General features: G+C 42.8%; 1 protein-coding gene across 7 annotated transcripts in view; it reads right to left on the reverse strand.

The window, feature by feature from the left end:
• SMARCA2 (SWI/SNF related BAF chromatin remodeling complex subunit ATPase 2) overlaps window positions 1-21,207 on the reverse strand; it is a 172,865-nt gene that overhangs the window by 13,319 nt on the left and 138,339 nt on the right. For 4 of the 7 annotated variants that reach the window (XM_019934753.3, XM_033858132.2, XM_019934752.3 and 1 more), the window contains 4 exons: window positions 20,139-20,356; window positions 12,072-12,125; window positions 2,587-2,692; window positions 1,769-1,870 (listed from right to left, as the gene is read on the reverse strand). In XM_019934753.3, coding sequence (XP_019790312.1) covers window positions 1,769-1,870; window positions 2,587-2,692; window positions 12,072-12,125; window positions 20,139-20,356 — 480 coding nt within the window. The remainder of the gene's footprint in view (window positions 1-1,768; window positions 1,871-2,586; window positions 2,693-12,071; window positions 12,126-20,138; window positions 20,357-21,207) is intronic. The other 3 variants (XM_073806170.1, XM_019934756.3, XR_012332534.1) reach the window with 2 other exon arrangements.

The following is a 21,207-nucleotide window of genomic DNA, read 5'->3' on the forward strand; positions in this document are numbered from 1 at the left end:
AGTGGCTTATGTGAGCTATCTAGAGGAGTCCAATTCGTAGAAATAGAACGTAGAATGGTGTCTGGCAGAATGTTTACAGAGTTTTAGTTGCACAAGATGAAAGTGTTCTGGAGATCTGTTGCAGAATTATGAAAATATACTTCCCACTACTGAGCTGTACACTTAAAAATGGTGAAGATGACACACTGGGATGGGGCCACTGGGACAGAATTTGCCAGGGACACTAGAGTTGAGCTGGATATTAAGGGTGAGGAGGGTCCCACCAGGGATCATGAGAAAGGAGACGGCCTTTTTAGAAAAGGAGCACAAGGAGAAAGGTGGGGCGGCCAAAGTAAAAAAAAGATGCATCCGGGAGGGTTCCATTGCCAATTTCCTGGTTATGACATGGGACGATGTTACTATCCTGGGACGATGTCAAGGCTCTCTCTGTATTCATATTCTTTCCTACAACTGCATGTGTATCTGGGGAAGCTGGTGTTTATGGACCATGAACCGTTACTGGACCATGAACTGTTTAGGTTGAGGAACAGCAGGAAATGAGGCCAAAGAGTTAGTCTATGATTTTAGAAAGCAAACTCCAGCGATTAAATTCATTCTAGAATTTAACAGTACATGGGGAAGCTCGAAGCTTGGTGGGCAGTAGGTGGACAGGATAAAAAGGTGGTTACAGAAAGATCGGCCAGCATCCGGGAGGGCCTCGGAGGGAAGCCAGTAAAGAGGCCATTTGTCACCCCAGTTCAGGGGTGAGGCAGTGGGTGTCGGCAGACAGGGAGGCTGTCTGGGACAGGGTGTGTATCACAATGTTGCCACAGTCCTATAAAGAACCCCCAAATCTATCCACAAACTGTAAGCGGTCATTCATAAAAGACTTGCTTGTTGACGCTTATATTTACTCTCTGCGTCCTAGTTTTCACCTTAAATTTCTTTGAAAAAGGCTTGCTTTCACGACCTATTGTTTTGGTCAAAATAATACTTCTATTAACTCCCATTAACTGGAAAGGTATGGTCTGTTCAAGGCACATTCTGAGGAGTCCCACATTCTCCAATTTAGTGACTGGAATTGACATGAAGATAAAAACAAGCCCAATCCGGAAAGAGGCTTGACTCTGCATTGGCTGGCAGACACACTGACCTCGCTTCTGGTTCTTTCTGCCTCATGGGTATGAGAGCATAGATAGGAAAAGGGGAGTCCCTACAAAAGGTGAGTGGAATGGAGGTGTAAAAAGTGAAAAGTGTCCTCGGCCAACTTAGTTATTTTCATAGTGTCACTTGCTCTTACACTTGCTAACTACAGAGAAGAGGAGTAAAGAGAATTGCAATTGACCTGATAAAAAGCATTTTTGTAACAATTAGAGGCGATGGTTATTTTTTCTATATATTTTTTGTTTTAAAACAAAACACCAGTTTCGGCTCCTGATGCAAAGTTTACAGTCAGAAAACCCAAGGTAAGTATAACCAAATACACCATCTCTGTAAAGGCAAAAACTGTACCTCTAGCTTTTAAGCATTACATTAACTTATTAACTTAAATTCCTCCTCTGATTAAAAGCCAAGCCTTTAAGGGAAGCACAAGTAGGAACTAGCATAGCTATGGTACAAAGGAGCTGGCATTAACTTGAAAATGCCAAAGCCTCAACTGACTTACATAGGTAGCATGGAAATATAGGCTTTTATCTCTCCTTTTCTTCTGCCAGGATAATAGCGACGGTAGCAAATGCAAAATTTTACTTAAAAGAACAAAGCATGTTTAAGGTTAAACATGTCTCACCTGGGATCCCTCCAAGTTGAACGTCTGAGCATTGTGACAGAGCAGCATGACGTCTTTCTCCAGGTCACCCAGGCTTCGGTACTTATGATTACGGATTCTTTCCTGATGCAAATTTTGGATAAAACAGAGGAAAGTTGGGGAGGGCGGTGGTGGAAAATACAACAATCGTTACTTGGTTAACAAAGCCTGATTTTCCATTTGTCTTCCCAGTAGACAGTCCTGCCAGGAAGGTGGGACTACACAACTCCAGGGGGTGTCATAAACAGAGACCACCCTCCCACGCGTATTCCTTTCCTATAAGGGGGAGTAAGGAGCATATGATGGGAACCAGAAAGAGCAATGGGATCCAGGAAGGAGTCTGAAACTTTTCAAATAAAATGCAATATAGGGCTTCCCTGGTGGCGCAGTGGTTGGGAGTCTGCCTGCCGATGCAGGGGACGTGGGTTCGTACCCCGATGCAGGAGGATCCCACGTGCCGCGGAGCGGCTAGGCCCGTGAGCCACGGCCGCTGAGCCTGCGTGTCTGGAGCCTGTGCTCCGCAATGGGAGAGGCCACAACAGTGAGAGGCCCGCATACAGCAAAAAAAAAAAAAAAAAAAAAAAAGGCAATATAATCAATATGAGCTCTCAGTATATTGATTTCATAACATACATTTAAAGGCACAAGAACATCCTGACCTTTTTAGTGCAAAGCCCTGCATGGGTGGCAGTGGCAGTCAGATAGGTTACCACTGTCAAGTCCTAACTGTAATCATTTCAATGAATTTACACTTTTACTTTATTTACTTAAAAAATAAAGTTCGTAAACAAAAGATCTACCTTTATTTTTTTGAAATCCACCGGTTTCCTAATTAATTCATAGTATTCTGGTAATTCTTTTCTTGAAGGTAACTGAATGAAGACTTCACTGAGCTGTCGCCCTGAACTGTAGGGGGGCAGGGGAGAAACGAACAAAAACATAACAGATCATGCACTACAGAGAAAAACGTGTATTTTATTTCAGAAAAATGTCAAAAAAGCAAATGACATCCCATGCATATAAACATGGGGCTCTTCAAATCAAAGAAAATCCTACAACTGTATGGGACATCAATGCCCCCAGTGCTAACTTCAAAATGACATTAGAATACCAGTAGATCTCCACTTCTGTCATACATACGGGAAGGCCACTGTGGATTTCTCTTTCGGAGCGAACCTCTCTTCAGTTTGATACAAATATTTCAAGTGTCCCATTCCACCAAAAATTCCATTTCTAAATGAGTAGTAATTGAGTTGGTTAAAAAAAAAAATACTGACTTTATTTCCATATCCCTTTGTTTTCAAATCCACTTTATATTCAGAAAATAATGTGTTAGAATATACTCTGGAAACTCAAATGAAAAGCTTTCGTATGTACCAGGGACTGTCTTTTCAGTCTTACTTCTCTTAGGGCATTTTTCCACACTGTGAACTACACAAACCTTTATGATTATTTGCCAGTGGAACCCCTTCATCTTGCCTAACTTCATTTTGTGTGTATGGAGTCATTTGTGCTGAAAAGAACAAACATATTTAGCAAGTGTGGCTGCCTCCTGTTCCTGGGATCAGTGCTATACCCTCCCAGCAAATTCACGGTAGCTTTACTTGAAAGCACATTTAATAGCAACGAACGCTTAGCATTTTGTAACTTTGAGAAACAGACTATAAAGCAATGTAAGCATTTAACATCACTTAATGTTAGAAGCAGACATGGTCAAAGGAACCAGATATTCATAATTTAGGTTCAGGACCCTAATATCTGACTCAGCCTATCCAGATCAATAACAGCTCGGGAGATACAGTACAGTCATTTTTCACAAAAATCTCCTTTCCCTTATGATGCCATCTCTACTTCCTTTGTGAAGGCAGAAATATTAAAAACAAAACAAAACAAAACAAAAAACCCCATAAATCGCTATCAGGTAAATTTTGGAAGGTGATTCTAGGAGTGTGTGAGAATGCTAGAAGCAGCAGCAGAGGATGAGTGACAATATGCTGTTTTAATCTATAGTCCCAGTCATATAATTAAAAAATAATCATAATGACACTTATCATAAAAAAGGCATGCGCAGTAACTCAAGTGGTTGCCTAGCAACCAGTGGGAAAAATGCTGAAGTGCAAAGGGGCCTGCATAAATTAACCGAAAACCCTGTCAAAGGGATGGGCGAGTTTTTCTGTGATGCTGGGTCAGGGTTTTATTTTATTTTTTAATGCACATATGGGCCTCATGAATACTAAAACCAGGGGCCAACACAAGAGGCATAAGAAGACTGCAGTTTAATAGGAAACTGGATTTTAAGATTATCATGGCAAGAACCAAGGTGTTCTCTTACCCTCCGCCACCCCTACCCGCCCCAACCCCTTCCAGGTTGAGAAATGCATTTGTACCGCCATAAATTATACCACACAGTATATGACAAAAACTGTTTCAGCTGCTATCACCTTCAGCATAGGGCCACAATCTCTGGTCTGTTTTTCTTTCTCCCATTCTGAGACTTAAATACACAAACATTTCACCGGTCTGTAAATGAATCTCTGAAAGGCCATAAGAGGAATTTATAGATATTCATTTTTCTATTTGTATCAGTGACTTCTTCATAATTAGCATTCTTTATACCCTAGCAACAGAGAGTCAGACCTCTTTGTGATTCGGGATTTAACAGCTGACCCTCAATGACATCTTCAGTGTCATTTTCTGCATTACCAACAGATGGTGTCATTTTTCTATTGACGGATTACAAGTACATCCTTGCTTTGTACACCTGTGATGGACGTACTCTTAATTTCATCTGTGCTACTGGTGAAATAAGAAGCAGTTTGCACTGAGAATGTGACAGAGCTCTTTCCAACAGGGGCAAAATGGCTGAGACAATCTTGGTCTGATGTCCTCTTCTTAGGACATAGAAATTCTAGACCCTATAAGGAGACAAGTCCACAGTTATCTGTGCTCACAAAGGAGAGAGCTGAATGTTCTGAGACTCAGGGCCAATACTGTAAAATGACAAATTTATTCGGTTTTAAAAATAAAGGTTCCGTGGCTTAATATTCCCATCTCACTTCCTTTATTCCCCCTGCTAAGAACCAAGGGCCTGAGCTGAAGGAGGGCTTGGATGCCATGTAAGGAAGTCTTCTCGTGGTTCCACTGGAACCATCTCCACTCACACACCTCGGTCTGGATTTCGAAGCCCTCCTTGATTCCTCCTCTCTAAACCCTGACTGTACTGCTGACTTGACTCTTCTGGTCAGAATAGCCTCTCTCCTGTGTACCCCCAGGTCCCACGGCCAATCCCCCCTTTATCACAAATTCCAAGTCTCCAGGCTTGACCCACCTCTCACTCCACGGTTAGAATGTTCTCTATCCTTTTCTCCCTTCAAATATTCCATCCTCCATTCAGGATCAAGAACCCTTCCTCCAAAAAAAAGATGGAAGAAGTTTTCCTCAATATTAAACCAACGTTCCTCAATATTAAACAACTCCTGGTACCTTGCTGCTCAGAACTTAATTCTATGCATGCTGGGTTTTTTTCTCTCCTCCACGGAGTGTGGGAACACTTTACATGCAGTCAAAACCCCTCCCCCATCTCTATCAGAGGGGACAGGTCTGATGGCGACCCTGGGCAGGAAAAGTCAGGTGGTCCTGGAAGACATCCAGCTTTTATATAACCTACAGAATGCACTGAGGTAGCAGGACCACTTGCTAATGTTGCTACGGTAACTTATTTTTTCCCTAAATTAAAGGTTAAAAAAAAAAAAAAAGGTAAATAAGAAAAAAGTGAAGCAGCCTGACAGAGTTTTGAATTCTTGGCATTTCTTTCTCAAACTTAAGCTGCACAAATGCTTTTTCATTATACCTTTTCAAATACTTGTTTTTCACTGCCAGGAAGTTTTTTTTGTTTTTTTTTTTTTAAGTACAGAACAATGGACTAATTGTACAACGGTTTGCAAAAGGTGTTCCGTTTCTGTTGAAATGCTTATCCTTACCCCCAAGGTATTTTCCATTATGTCATTTTACACATTTAAGGCCTAAGTATAAATTGTTATCTCAAAGTGTACTGTTTGCCATGACAAAAGTGATACCTGTCCCCCTCCTCCAAAAAGGTCTGATTTCAGATCTATTTCATACAACGATCTATCACAATGAGAAACGTGACCCTGATAAGACGTAGGGTGTTGGGGGCGAGGAGAATAACCTAAAGTACAAATATACAGGAAAACTCACTGCACTTTATAATAGAGTTTACAGGTGCTGGTGGGCAAACACATTTCCTCTCCACAGAGACGAAAGGGCAAAGGGACACCTGGCTATGCTGTCATGGTGTATGCGATGGAAAAGCTCTACATGCCACTATGTTAATGGTGGTTTGCAAACCCTGCATGTAGAGCTCACACACACACACACACACACACACACACACACACACACACACACACACACACACACACACACACACGAGATCTGCTTTGCTATGCTTCATCTGGGAACCAATTTTTCTCCCATTACCTCCACAAACCGAATGGCAAGAATTTCACATCTATACTCTTGTGACTTTAAAATAATGACTACAGACATTATAAATATCACCTCTACCTTTGATTAGAGTTTAGGTAAAGCTGGAAGAGTGCATAAGGCTGTAATAGTAGCTTAGAAACCTATTCCTTTAAAATGCTGGCCAGTTGTCTTTCATAATATTGGTTGAGTCCTTTTTTTTTTTTGGCTGCTTTATGATTTGTCCTTTTACCTACCGAAGCTGATCTGTTGACAAGAATTCCTAATGGATACTCCTGGAAAAGTGATCTTAACTAAAGCTGACATAGGTTTTGTTTATGTTAGTTAATGAATATAAAAACGTGGTTATCTTGCCTCCTTAAGGAAATGACGTCATGATTTAGAATACCCATTTGTAGTTGGAAACGTTTTACAGAAAATGATTACAGTCCTAAAGGAATCAAACATAGGAAATCATTTTGGGAAAAAACCCCATAAATATTGGGTCAGCATTGGAGGGCAGTAGGTGAATACGTGTCTTTTTTTCAGGGTCAGATTCCTATAGGGTTGAAAAAATACCATTTCAAAACGCACTTAGACCTGAGTGGCACCCTGCATATCTAGAAAGCCCCCAGAAACCCGAGCCAGTCACAGAATAGGTGTCAGAGTACCCGCACTCTGCCTTCTCTACTGAGGTCTCTCATCTGAGTCTTACTGAGTATTGACTGACAATACCGATGACTCCTAACAAGCTTGGAAATCCGACTTCCCAACTTCTTGAAGCATATAGGATGTAACAGCAAAACAGAATGGGATGTGGACTGACTTGCTTTTCATATGGGATGGACAGCTGTAAAAATCACCCCAAGGGTTGTGTTAAGGACTAGGTATCTAATGTGCCTGAGTTACCAACCAAAATGAGGTTACGTCAGGTTTATGCGAGGTAAACGCCCCCATGTTAGGAGGCTTCAATGGCTTGCTCAGCTCAATAAGAAAAGCAGCAAGGCTCTAACAACAGTCTTCAAGGTAATCACACTCTGATGTATGGTTTTGCTGTTGCTAATCTACTCTAGGCTGGAATATGGATAAAGATATATATATATATATTTTATATGTACATGTAAAGATGTCCATCACAGCATTACTTAAAATAATTTAAGGCAGCCAAAATGTTACACAATCAGGGGAAGAAAACAAGTAATGGAAGGCTAGAATCTAAAATTATGTATTTTTAAAGTAGGTGCCTTAAAAAACAGAAAAAATGCTCATTATGACATTCAATGGGAAAAAAAACCCGAAAATGACAGGACATCAAATTGTAAATGCAATACACATTCAACTAGGTTTTTAAAAGGGCATGAACTAAGGACCAGGAGGAGAAATGCCAGAGCATAAATAAACATTAATAATAAGGTACTCTTGTTCAACAAAATGAAGGTTTACAATCTAATGTAATTTGGAACCATGCTGCCATCCATAAATAAAGTAGGCCTCAAACACTTTTATGGGTTACCTTCTTTGAAAACATGCTGTAAGTCAAAAATCTAATTTGATTTTTCCCAGAAAAATGTCATCCGAGGGGCATATGACCGACCTTTATTTACATCACCATAAACAGCACAGTTCATCAACTGGCACCTCTGAACTCTCCCACAGAAGGCCAGATAAAGAGAATAATGGAACAATAATTCCACAATTTTTTTATTTACTAGATTACAACCAACAGAATCTACTGTATGAAGTCCCTATTTATTCCTTCGGAATTCTCCCATTGAACTTATGACTGCAAATCAGAGGTGATCACCTGGACACGAGATTCAGAGAGTCCTGTTTATGTACTTGTTTATTTAGACAAGCATTTCGAGGAGACGACTGCGAAGACTCATCATCTATCACCTGACTTTTTAGAAATATTGACTCGGGACACCTAGATTCTTCTCCTCTTTTTCTCACTCGACACTTCATCATAGCAGGTAGAGGTACAGAATCCTAACTGTCCACCCGTCTCAATGTGATAGACACACTGGTCACGCCGTTTCATCAGCTTTCGTCACCTCATCTTGGAGACCCGGAAGTGACTCCGAGGATGCCTTCCTTTCAAAAGGTAAGGACACACCTTCCCTTCCACTGAATGTTCTGTCCTTTGGTCTTTCCCCGGGTCTCTAACTTCGTAATGTTAAAAAAAAAAAAAGGCTTCGGAACTTTTGGCTGAATTGTGATCAAACTCAAAATCACAAAGCTTTTGCAGGCAAACAAAATCAAACGCCTCCCCACCTGAGCTGCAGGTCCCCAATGTCACTTTGTCAAAGGGGTGCGTGTGTCGCAGCAGGCACCCTGAGTGCTGCTTTTTCCTAAAATGGCCGTTTTAGGCAATTCTTCAGGAAGACGTATGAGGTGTGACTCTAAAGGAACAAGGCAGATGTTTTTCCCATGAATACACAAGAACACTTATGCCCAAATAACTACCCTCTTTCACAGCAATCCGTTTCTAACTCAAAAGACAGAGAGTGCTTATGAAGACAGTTTATCAGCCCCGTAAGAAAGTCAGTTTTGCTGTTTCCAGCTGGGACTCCTCTCGTAAATGAGAGGTCATTTATGCTGGTTGTCCTGAAGCTTGGAGAGGCAGAGACCCTGGGCTCCCGGGCCAGGCTGATGCTGGAAGCCTCGGGGAGGCTTTCTGTGCCTCAGAAAGCAGATGGACCACGTTCATCTGTGGGCTGCCCACCTGCTGTACGTGGGCACAACTGGCTGAGCGGCATCAGTAAGTGTCAAGTCACTAGGAGTCAAAGCAGCTTATTCCAGGACACGTCTGAAAGTATCAATACTTTTAAGAAGGACAAGATAAAGTTCTAGAATCCGCACTTCCCTGAGCTGATTCTCTCTGGACTAAGCGCAGCTTCTGAGCTCTAAGTCAGCATTTCCCAATATGTGCTCCATGAAACATGAGCTTAATGGATTACTAATAGTGTTCCCTGAAAAGGGGGCGTCACTGGTCAAATGAGTTTGGGGAATGCTGGGTTAGACAAAGTTCAGCAGGCTACTTTACACAAAACTTCCCAGAGCCTCTAACCACGCTGGGAATTCTCCAAGAAGCTCCAGGACTAGAGTTTGAGGACCATACTCCGGGGAAGCGTCACCCTGGACATCAGCTGAAGTTCTGACTTCCCCATGCTGCTAGGACACAAGATAGACTGCCAGCCCTGTGGCTCAGCCCTAAGTATCCAAACAGAATAAATGAAGAAAGGCTCTTCACCTAGAACTAAGATTCTCTAAGTGTATCCGCTTGGTCACACTTTTATTTCATGGCAATTTCTCTGTAACCTAATTAAATGCAAAGGGGCTTGAGCCTGACATCCGGTCACAGCCTCCCTCCCCCACTTAAAGAAATGCCGAATGTCTGGTGCCGATGTTGCTAAAACTAAATTTTGACTATAACAGCTTCTTAGCCGGTCCTGAAGGGACAGTCAATACTAACAACATAATCACGACGCTAAGGGCTGTTAATAGCCATGGAGGGAATTTAGATTTCCTGGGATGGAGTATGTAGGGCTGGGTACCACGTGCCACCTTTCTTTTCAGCCATATTTCTGTAAATGTAAATTTCACTTACCACTCAGGACACAGTTATCCTCAAAAAGTTCTCCTCCACCTTTCACATCTGGTCTACCCTAAGCCCTGTCAATCATACCTCTCTCTGAGTACTTGCTCTCTTGCCTTCACCCCCATCGCCACGTCCAATGCTATGCCCCTCTTCCCTTGCACCTGAGGACCCAGTCATACTGAGAGACATGTGGTCTCTAGAAGGGGTCCTGCTTTTCCATACCTCCTCCCTGGCCGCCTACACACATGGGTCTCACCACCTTGGCTGCCTCCGCCCACCCCCCCACCCCCATCTGCTTGGGGGATTTCTACTCCCACAAGCCACCGACTGACTTTGCTTTCCCCCTTCCTACCCTCCCACCTGGCATGTACACTTGATTCATACCGTAGATGTGCGTTATTCCTTTATATAACTCTTTCCAACTATGCTTTAAGGCGTTCCATTTTACTCATTTCCCCACCCCCCACCCCCCCCCATTCTCAATACTTACACAGAGACTGACACATAGAAAATGCTCAGTGCCTTTGAACACATGGAGGGATTTTTTTTAAAGAATGTTTAAAAATTAATCATAAGGCAAGCTCTGAACAACATGTCTTAAACTCGGGTTTCTGGGGAGAAGCAGCATATGTGACAGTACGGGACCAGACAGACTCCGCAGACTCCTGAGGAGGCAAATGTCAAGCCCCTTCTACGCCTCTGGAAATTGCAGTTTAAATGTGTCTTCAGTGGAAGGATTTATCTGGATCCTAACTACATATGGTCACATCGTCTCCTCAGAGAGCCGAGGCATGACGCTGGGGGCTCTTAACACCCTTTAACGTTATTAATCCACTTTTCATGGTCACATGATTATTTTGATGCAAGAGGGGATATGGGGTGAAGGAGCTTAGGCCTGTCCTTGTGCACTGCGCTGGGCGTTTAGCCTATATCATGCCTTTTACACCACATCATGCCTTTTAGAGACGATAAAGCCTCCTTCCTATGTGGTTGAGCTGGAAAGATTTACCCTGGTAGTTCATCATTTCAAGCCCCCAAAAGTCAAGCGTTTCTTGTTTCAGTTCCGAAATTCGAATCCAGACTGAGTTCTTTCTCGTAATGGCAAAAACAGAACACCATTCTTGATGCCTCTTAGTACACAGTATGGTTCGTGTGTCTGGCTTCCAGGATTGCTCACTGTTTACAATAAGAAATACCCAAAACTGACAATCTTGCCCACCAGTTTCACCTCCGCACAGACACGGATGGGTACAAATCACCCCACGTTTAATCTCCCTATGTAAAAGGGAAGGCCACAACTGGTGATGGTATGTATTCTGAAATACAGGACACAGCTTCAATTCTTTTGCCTCCTGGCCCTAGATTGGATCCTATACCAGGGGGGAAAGAAGTACCATAAAGGACGTCATTGAGTCAGTTGACAAAAGTGGAATATGGATGGCAAAGTACTGGCTCGATATTTTTTTAAAGTACAGGCTGACCCAAAGGGGGAAAGAAATGTTATTTTCAGTATACTAATAACAACTCCTAACCCTGGCGAATCACGCACATCCCTCTTTCCGCCTCAACTATCATCATCTCAGTGTGGCAAAATCTCTAGGAAAAAAACACTTCTGCTTCCCACTTGACAGAAGCAGAGGCACACAAAGGTTAAACAAGCTGCCCGAGGATGCTTAAGACCGCACAGGACAGGTCAGCCCAGAAGTCACGCCTTGAACCCCACCTGGTGCGCAGACCCTCCGCACATGTGACTGACTCCACAACCTCAGACAGGGCAGGCACGCGCACGCGGCACCCCAGGTGCTTCTCAGTAAGCTTCAACACCAAGACAGCATGGAGTTAAGAGGCCCGTGGGACGTAAGACAGAAGCTGCGCTGGAAGTGGTGGGGGAAAGCAACAGAAACCCATGGCTGAGTGATGCTGGGGGGACCGTCCCGCTCAGTGGCGGCTCCTGATGCCTTTGTAAGGAGTGCAGTTACAGGATGGACACGCCCAAATGACAACACAGCACAAAAACTTCAAAAGCCACGACAGGTGTTTGAGAATATCTGTGCCTCCACCTCCCACTCCAAGGAGGGGTGGTCAGGAGGCCACCGGAGAAATTGGCTTCCAAAGGCCGAGTCTTTAGGAAATCAGTCTGTTTGGTGGACCAAGGGATACCTGTAATTAGAGACCCGGGAATACAAGACAGATCCTGACCTGTTTCCTTCTATTTCCAACTGAGAATTACTGGGCACCTTCTCCACGTTACACCTGTGGTAGAGTAGAAAGAACACTAGAGTCAGAAGACCTGGGTCCTCGTCCCAGCCCGGCTCCTTCCTCTTAGGCTGGTGACCTCGGGTAATTCATCTCGCGCTCCCAGCTTCAGTCTCCTCACCTACCTGCCTTGCCAACCTCGGGGGACTGTTGGGAAGATTACTGGGGACGTTTCCTGCTTCTCCCGAACGCGTCAATACCTGTTACTCTGGTCTCATTTCCCTCCACACGTTTCCATCCGTCGTTCTAGAAGCAGTGGAGGAAAGGCAGCGTTTGCTTGGCGGGGGTAAGGGGTGGCCTTAGCAATGTAGTAGCTTCGGCCTATCCGAGTCTAGCTCCTCACTTGTAAAATGGGGATAATACCTCAGAAAATGGTTGTGAACCCTGAACGGGATGCTGTACTTTATTACAGCAGCCAGCATGCAGAGGGGGCACCGAACCACAGCCTAAATTGGTTTCTGAACACCATCTAGGTAGTCAGCTCTCCTTCCCAGACCTCCATTCTTTTCCAACAGATCACCAAGTTAATGATCTTCCACTGGAAATGACAACCACCACGTGAGGTCTCTGGCCCTTCCTTCTCCAGGCCTCTAGGGAAGCCGCTTCCATTGAGGAGTTTGCAACTGCACCACTGGCGTTCCTTCGTGTGGTGGCAGAGAAGTGGCTGAGAGGGGTGTCACGCCCTGGGAAATCCCTCCATCCTCTCTAGATCTTACTCCAGGCAAACACGGTGCCATTGGCACACACAGCCCACGTCTGGCCACTTACACATCCCTCCTCAGAGACCTTACCCACTGTGCCCTGGGAGAGCGGGAGACACTACAGAAGGTGCAAAGCATAAATCCGGGAGTGGCGAGGCGAAAAGTACAGGCGATGTTGGGAAAGCAGAGAAGCGGGTGGAATGTCTGACAGACAAGGGAGAGTTGCACGTTGGAAGATGAAGTTGGGAAGGTCCTAGGGCCAGGCTGTGGAAGGCTATCTTTCCCACGGTGAGAAGTCTGGTCGCTATCGGGTAGGCAATGAGAAGCTACTGAAAGTTGTTAAGTAACCACTGACGAGAGGGGATCCATGAATCAGAGGCAGGAGGAGAAGCAGGCAGCATGCAGCCGTCCAGGCACGGCCAGCGACGATGGTAAAGGACCTGATGCAGATGGTGGGTGAGGACACAGAAGTGGTGGGGGGCCTGGGAGAAATGCTGAGGAAACTCTGTATGTAAGGGCGTGTTAGGAATAAGGCACAGAATTGGGACCACTTTTCTCCCAACACACTGGGGACCCTGAGTTGATGATGGGTGTTAACCAAGGGGATACCGAAGCTGAAATAGACCGTGTTGTCTCAGAATGTGTAGTCGTGAAGAGCATTCTGTAGACATGTTACAGGACATACTGCACATACTTTGGAGAGAGAGCTGGGCATGGTTCTATGATCTGACACTAACGGAGATTACACCTCATCGGGGAAGGAAGGCTCTGATCAAAGGAAATTCCAACAGAATGCTTTCGAACGATTCTGATAAGGAGTATGTGGGGACAGACCTACACGGGTCAGCAATCTGACTGAAAAAGAAGTACAAACACAACAAAAAAGCATATTAAATGAGGGTATGGATTTGGCTTTCAAAATGTATGTTACTACAAATCAATTTTAAAAAGACAGTGTGAACACTGGTGTGATTAGTCCACCTCGGATGGAAGACTCAGGATGATGATAACTGAGGGAAAGCCTTCGACATCACAAATACCTGAACACACTTCAGATAAAGCACTTTGGGGAGGTAATACTGGAAAAAGAAAAGGCAACTTTTTAAAGTAAGAGCCCATCCCTTCTGGAATATGGGTTGACGATATGTGGGCCTTGAAGACAGTAGTTCAGCCTTACTCTAAACGAGGGAAATGCTACAAATGACTTTCCATCTGTATATAGGAATTCGTGTACAGGAATTAAACAAGTACACTTAGTCCTTAGGTTTGCAGTATTCCCACGTCCTTAGAAAGGTACTATAATGTAACGGGGTAAAATGCAGGCTCTCTTTTCCCCGGTAAATGCAGTGATAGTGATATACATAAATATATATATCACATATACATATAAATATATATATATCATATATATATCATATATATATCATATACATATATATTCCCCCCCCAAAAGAGACCATAAACTCAAGATAATATTATATTCTTATTTAAGGGGCTCGCGTGACCCCACCTTCCCTGAATCTCCCAGGCCACCTGCCTGTTCAGTACTATCCGGGCTATCTCCTCTACCACAGGGCGAGCTAGTGGAGGTAAGTACCGTGAGTCTCTTTTTACCCTCTGGCCCTCAGGGCTGGAAAGAAGGGGGGAATAATACAATTAATATTGCCAGGATCAATGAATGATTTTCTACAATGTGGGGAGAGCTAAGATTCAGAAGAAGCTGAGGCCTTCCACCATTCCTAGGGAAGTCATCAGTGTTTCTTAAAATGAGGGGCAAGAAGAAGACAGTCTAGCCTCCGGGAAGAGAGCAGGGGCTGAAGGGCATCAGGTATCAGGGAGGAAGGAGCCGTTTGGCCACGCCTGGCCGCCCCACTGTGTGCCAGGGTCAGGCAGGTATCTCCCGCCTCCCCGCTGCTTCCCTTGTCCATCCTCAGAGCTGCACCTGAAGTCCAGACCCTCTGCAGACAGCGAGGCCCATCCTCGCAGTACACTCCTGCTGGTCAGAGCGGGAGGAGGTGATGATAACCGCCTCATATTCTGTTTCCAGACTCTTCGGGAACATGAACGACGCTCAGATTTGAAAAGCAAGGCATAATAAATGTTGAACAAAAGCTACTGATAGGAGAGTTGATAGGGCATATCAAGAAGCTTCAGATGAGTTCAAGTGTCCAGTTGCAAACTAATTACATCCTGAAAGAGTGTGTAGATTGCTTTTGCTAATGACGTTTAAGAAATCACAGAGACTAGAAACGGAATCAGAAGACTAAGTGTCCCACTTTCAAAAGGAGAAGGGAAACTCGAGGCGGCTGTGCCTAATGTGGACCCTTGGTCAAAATTTAGAGGAAATTATTCAGATGCCACAGGGCTACAGAGAGAAGATAAATGACATCGTTAAGTACCGGTAGGGGGTCCCTTAAAAAAAGCCATGGCAAGCTAACCTCATTTCATCCTTTCGGCAGGGTTTCTAGGTTGATGGATCGGAGAGGCCACAAACACGGTATATCTTGGTTTTAGCTTTTTTTGATAACCTTCAGAAAGGATAGATGAATGTGGGTGACATGACAGCATGGTCATGTGAGTTCACAGACGGTTCATCAACTCTAAAAATGACTGATTAATATATTCACATCAACCTTAAGTGATTTTCAGGGGCATGTCACAGAAGACCTGTCCTTTGCCCTTTAGGAGTTTCTTCGCAATAGCTTATAGCAAATCTTCAGATGACAACAACTTAGGAAAACAAGTAAACGTGGTTTTGTTTTGTTTTTTTTAAAAAAAAAGGCATAAAATAATCAGTGTTACATCAATAGGCTAGAATGGTGGTACAAAAATCAGTAAGATGAAACTATATAGGAATAAGTCGATACAGGATAAAAAAAAATCAGAGGTTTAGCTGAAGGCTAACCTTGGCAGCATTCACGTGAGATAAGAACTGTGTGTATGTTTGGCGGGAGAGGGAGCTTTTCAAGAAGTCGTGTTTTCAACGGGAGTTAACTCTGAATCAAGGTTGGTGAAAAAAGTTAACACGCTCCTGAGTTATGTTAACAGAATTTTGGTGTCCAGAATAAGGAGGCTAGCCATCCTGCAATTAGCCGCCATCGGAATACCTCTGGAGTTCTGGGTGTTATGTTTTCCATGGGACACTAAGAAAGTAAAATGTGTCTAAGGGCGGGGCGGAGTTGGGGGGTACTGGGATGGCTGGAAGTCCAGGCATCACTCAGATAGCAAAGTGAGGTGTTACAACCCGAAGGAGAATGTCCTAAGGCAGATACGTTTATGAATATTTTAAAGGACATTTCTCGGAATGAGAACAGATTGACTCTCTGAAGTTCCAAGCAGAACAAAAGCTATAAGTCAGAGGGCTGAGTCTGTTTTCATATAGGAAATGCCTGTCGTGTTTAGAGCTGTCCTTTGGTGTCGCAAACGGCTTCCTGACACAGTGAGCTAACGCTGGGCATGTCCGCACAAGGTTAGATGATGGTCTGCTAGAGGCAATGCAGGGGGACACATCTGGGAAACTGGACCAGGTAGAGCTAAAACCCCTTCTAACACTAAGAATTCCCTCTAGGAATCTCCCTCCTTATCCAAGGAACTGTAAGCCATGTCTCTAGACTTGGAATAGCTCCACCAAACCCAGACCCTGCTTTTTCACCATCACCATCTCTTCACGGGGGCAATTTTAAAGGGTACAGATGCAAATTAGGATGGATCCCTTTTCCAAGACAAAAAAGATCTTAGGTTAAATATTATATAAAGGGAGAATATCATTTTAAAAGCCTTCTACATAACCATGCTTATTAACAGATCAAAACAAAGCCTTCCAATAATACTTCATATCAAGTTTTCTATTTGGAGAAATAAAATGGTGGGAACGGTAACAAGAGATCAGTGCTACCTCTCGTAGAGATTACCGCAGAAAAATTTTACATTTGTGAATCACACAGAATCACTGGCTCTCGGAGGGGAGAGGGGGGGTCACATTTTTTAAAAGCATCCCCCTAAAAAAAATTAGGACTGGCACTGAAAACAAAGGCAATAAATAGACACAAATTATCCTAGTTCTTTTTAAACAATAAAAATACATCTGTCCCAGAATCATGCAAGAACTTTGGGAAAAAAAAACTGTCTCATAAGAGCTAATTAATTCTTATGTATCAGTTAAATATAGATGGTAGTTCTTATTTAATACGCTGCTGATGTACACGACTGTCAGAGCTGTAACATTTGACTGAGGTGATGGGAAGGAGGTTAGTCCAGGTGGTACTTCTTTCACAGGTAGGTTGAGTTACTATATTAGTCACTGACTTTACTGGTGCAAAAATCTCAACACATGGCGAAGTACATTTCTCAGCAGCATTTTCTAAAACCAACCAAAAATATGATGTATCTAATTAAGGCCCTCCTAATTTGAGCACCTCCTACTTGAGCACCAAATTTGGTAAGAGACATAAAAAACATAAACTGAGTAAGTGCTTTTTTTCTAGAGGATCACTAACACGAAATATACATGAAACATGTAGCAGTGGAGAATTTAGAACATACTTCCCAGAAGTACCTAAACGTGGGCAGTAATAGAATGGGGGGCCTTACCAGGGTACTTTCAGGAAAAGTAAAACAAATAAATAAAACCAGAGAAAGGGGGAAAACAAACAAACGATTCAGTGTCTGCAGGTTGAAATATTTAAATAGCCTCTCCCTATAGTACAAGCAAAGACATGCTCAGTCATCATTCCCAGTGAAGCTGTGTTTTCTGGTTTTGGAAATAACAATATGAAAGCCGTACGAGCAAGGACATTTTCTTTATAGTGCTAAGAGCTCCATTCACCTACCTGATTTGCTATAAATTGTCTGAAAGGCTGATTATTAATAATTAAACTGTTCAAAGAGCTATATTAACTCATCAAATCTTCCTAATGCCTCTAGAGGCAGGTACAGTAATCATTCCATTTTGTGGACTAGGAAACTGAGGACCTGGGAGGTTAAGTAAATTGCCCAGCTGCTCCACAGGTAGTAAATGGTAAAGACAGGATTCAAATGCAGGTAGTTCAACCAAGACAAGAGCTTAAACTACTGTGCTATGCTTAGCTGAGGTTAAAGAGACCTAACTTCATACTACTCTGTATTTGGGGGTGGGGGTGGGTTCTGGAAAAGTCATCAGCCCATAGCCCTGTGCATCAGGAAATCACAAACCTAAAAGGCTACGGAGCCAGCAGGTGATATAAAGGAGTGAAGTGGGCCAGGTGCGAAAAACACGATGATAAATGGCAACTGACACTCCATATTGGAGGGACGATAGTGAGCGACAGGGATGGTGGCCACCTAGAGCAGACAGTCTGCAACGGGTTGGGGTGTGGGTTCCACTCCTACTGTTACCTTAGGGAAGGCTAGGTAGAATGCTGCCAGATTTTTAGGTTTTTCCAAAAAAAGGGGGGAGGGGGGAAACCCTGACGTTTTTATAAGAACTCTCTCCAGCTTTATGTGTTTGCTTAAAAGAAAAAAAAAGGAAAAAAAAAAAGAGAAACATGAAATAAAACCATCTGTTGGCAGTACGTGGTCCACTGGCTGGTGACTCCTTTTACACCATTAAAGGAGGAGACAGCCATCACCTGGCATAAAAGGCCTGGCTTTCAAACTTCCAAGGACTTTCTTGGCTCTTCTCAATGTTACAGCAGCCCTAGGCTCACTCAGCAGGTAATGAACACAATGCCTGTTAGATATCAAGGCACACCTGGTCCAAGCCACAGGCATTTTCACTCTCCCGGGACAAAGGCAAAAAGTTAGAGGTATGTGCAGAGTGGTACTCTCTGCTTATTTTTCTCTACACCAGGGGCTGATAAAATAAGGTGAAACTGTCCAACCTGGCTTCCTGGAAACTACTCCTGCTTCCAGCCAATCTACCAGTACAGCTGGGGAGGCACAGAAACTTGACAGAGAGAATTACTGACTCCGAGTTTACAAGGAAGTTGGCGTGTTCATCTGGGCAAAGAATGATCTCGTGGCCAAATTTTCCTTCCTAGATTACTGTCATTCCCCTGCGTCAGTGAACAGCTTATCCAAACCTAATGTAATGGGGCTGCCCTTTGTGGCCACTTTAGAATGCTCAAAGGGAATGACTTTAAAAAAAAAAAAGGAAAATAATAGTGAAAATAGTAAGCAGGGAACCTGAGAGACCTGGTAGGCAGAGAGGAGCAAGAAATTCTGACCCTTCCACACGCATCTGCTCCTATGTCCCTTTCACCATTTCTGAAAAGTCTTTATATTTTCTCTAAGGAGCTATCAGTAAAACCCCATTGAAAGTTTCTTGCTTTTTATACCACTTAATCTTCACGATGAGGTTTTCTTCCTCGTATGAAGACATGCAACTAAAATTACCACGAAGAACTAAAAGCACAACTTATTTGTAGTAACCAATTCCAGTTATATAGAGCAACACCAGTGAATGTCAAGAATTTTTGGTAACGAAAAGTTGATTCATGCCACTATGTAACTTAGAGGAAAAAAAATGTCAATTTTTCAACTGAAGTGAGATGTCATCTTCCTATTAAAACCGCATCACATGATTACTGAGTAGAAATCAAATCAACCAACCAAAATGTAGCCTAACTAGTTTATCGACTATATAGGGCTGCCTGACACCCAAGAACATCTTTACTTTGGTTTTCAAATAATTGTTTATTGTTTAAAAATGGCCTGGGGATAGTGTCCAGTACACATTTCTCAAAGTTCGCATTTGCAAGTTCCATGAAAAAGAGGGAAATTTGCTGAAAAACCATCCTGTCTAGGTAGGGTTATGAGAAAAGAGGGAGATGGCTCGAACAAATGCTCAGAAATTCAAGTGTCTTGGAAGGAAAGAAGGAAAGGTATTTTTGATGGAAGCTTCGGTTTGGCTTAAAACAAAGTCCTAGCATGAACATTTACCTTAAATATGTGATAGAACTCTTTTTCTCCTCTAACACCTCAATCCAAAGGTACCATTTCACTCTCTTTCCAATGCTTCCACATCAGTGATGGTATTCTGGAAATCCTTAAAGAACCCTTCTCCAGCTTAGGTTTTTTTTTCTTTCATTTGGTCATCTAAACTCCTCTTTCCAAATACCTTAAATAACACCTGGTAAACTATTACACAAAATATCGAGAGCAGCCTCTCTGAATAGAGTACAAGTTTACTGATACCTCTGGAGCAAAAACCATCAAACAGGAGGTAGAAAGGGCCCGGAACCCAGCGTACACCTTAATAAATCTTGCTCTGCAGGCAGCGTTACCTGTGGTCTTGATGAAGATGATGGAGGTGAAGGAACGAAACGCTCACCTGTCTTTGTAGTTTATCACAGTATCGATGATAGCGTTCATCTGCTTTGTCAGTTTAGGGGGATTTGGTGACAGTTTCTCAGCCGGAGGGCGACCTCTCCTCTTCTTGGCCTTTTCCATATCTTCTTTTGCAGGATCTTTATCCACATTTCTTCGTCTTTTTCGCTTCTTAAGCCGTACTTCCTCTTCCATTTCTTCCAAATTGCCGTCTTCAATGGCCTGTTAATAGGGAACGAAGGAGAAAAATTCAAGACGAGAGAATACCGAAAAGAAAACAATTTACATAAGTAGAATAAAATGAAACTAACAACAGCAAAAAAAAAAAAAAAAGTAAAAGTTAACAGTAATCAGTGAAGTAAGAAGAAAAAATAGAAGACCACCATATTGGATAAATGCAACTTTAACCCAAGTCTATTTCATGAGCAAAATAGGTGAAGGCCCGAAACACTAATAGCAAAGAATGTGACAAATATGAAAAGTTCTATACATTTAAGTGTTTGAAGATAACTAAAACCAAATGACATTTCAGCTCAATATAAGATAAAGACCTTTATTGTCTCATTACCGTAGAAGGTAAAAGGGAAACCAAAAAAAAAGGGGTGAGTGAAGAAGAAATTTCCCTAAGACTACATCCTTACAATCATATAAGCTTTGATCTTCTCTTCTTTGAGGTTTAACATCAATTTATTCGTGATTCACAACACAAAATCAAAATTCCATCCAGATTTTCTTCTAACGTAGCAATTAGTAAACAAGGAAACAGGAAGTACAAAGCCACATTCCTGGGTAAACGCACTTAAACCATCCAGATCAAGAACACACACACAAACAAAAAACACTTTTTTCCAATTACCTGCAAACGCTTGCTTTAAACCAGAGCCAGCAGCACTAATGCAGAGAGATAATAAAATAGCTATAAAAACAACCAGGTATAAAAAGAAACCTGTTCATAAATGGCTAAAAGATCCATGTGACAGACCCAGAAGTTTAAACTTTTTTTTTCCCCCTAGGAAATCTCAAAACTTAAGAAGAATAAAGGGAAAGAAACAGAAACAAAAACAAAAACTGCA

The sequence above is a fragment of the Tursiops truncatus genome, chromosome 6, assembly GCF_011762595.2.
Source record: "Tursiops truncatus isolate mTurTru1 chromosome 6, mTurTru1.mat.Y, whole genome shotgun sequence".
Lineage (NCBI taxonomy): Eukaryota > Metazoa > Chordata > Mammalia > Artiodactyla > Delphinidae > Tursiops > Tursiops truncatus.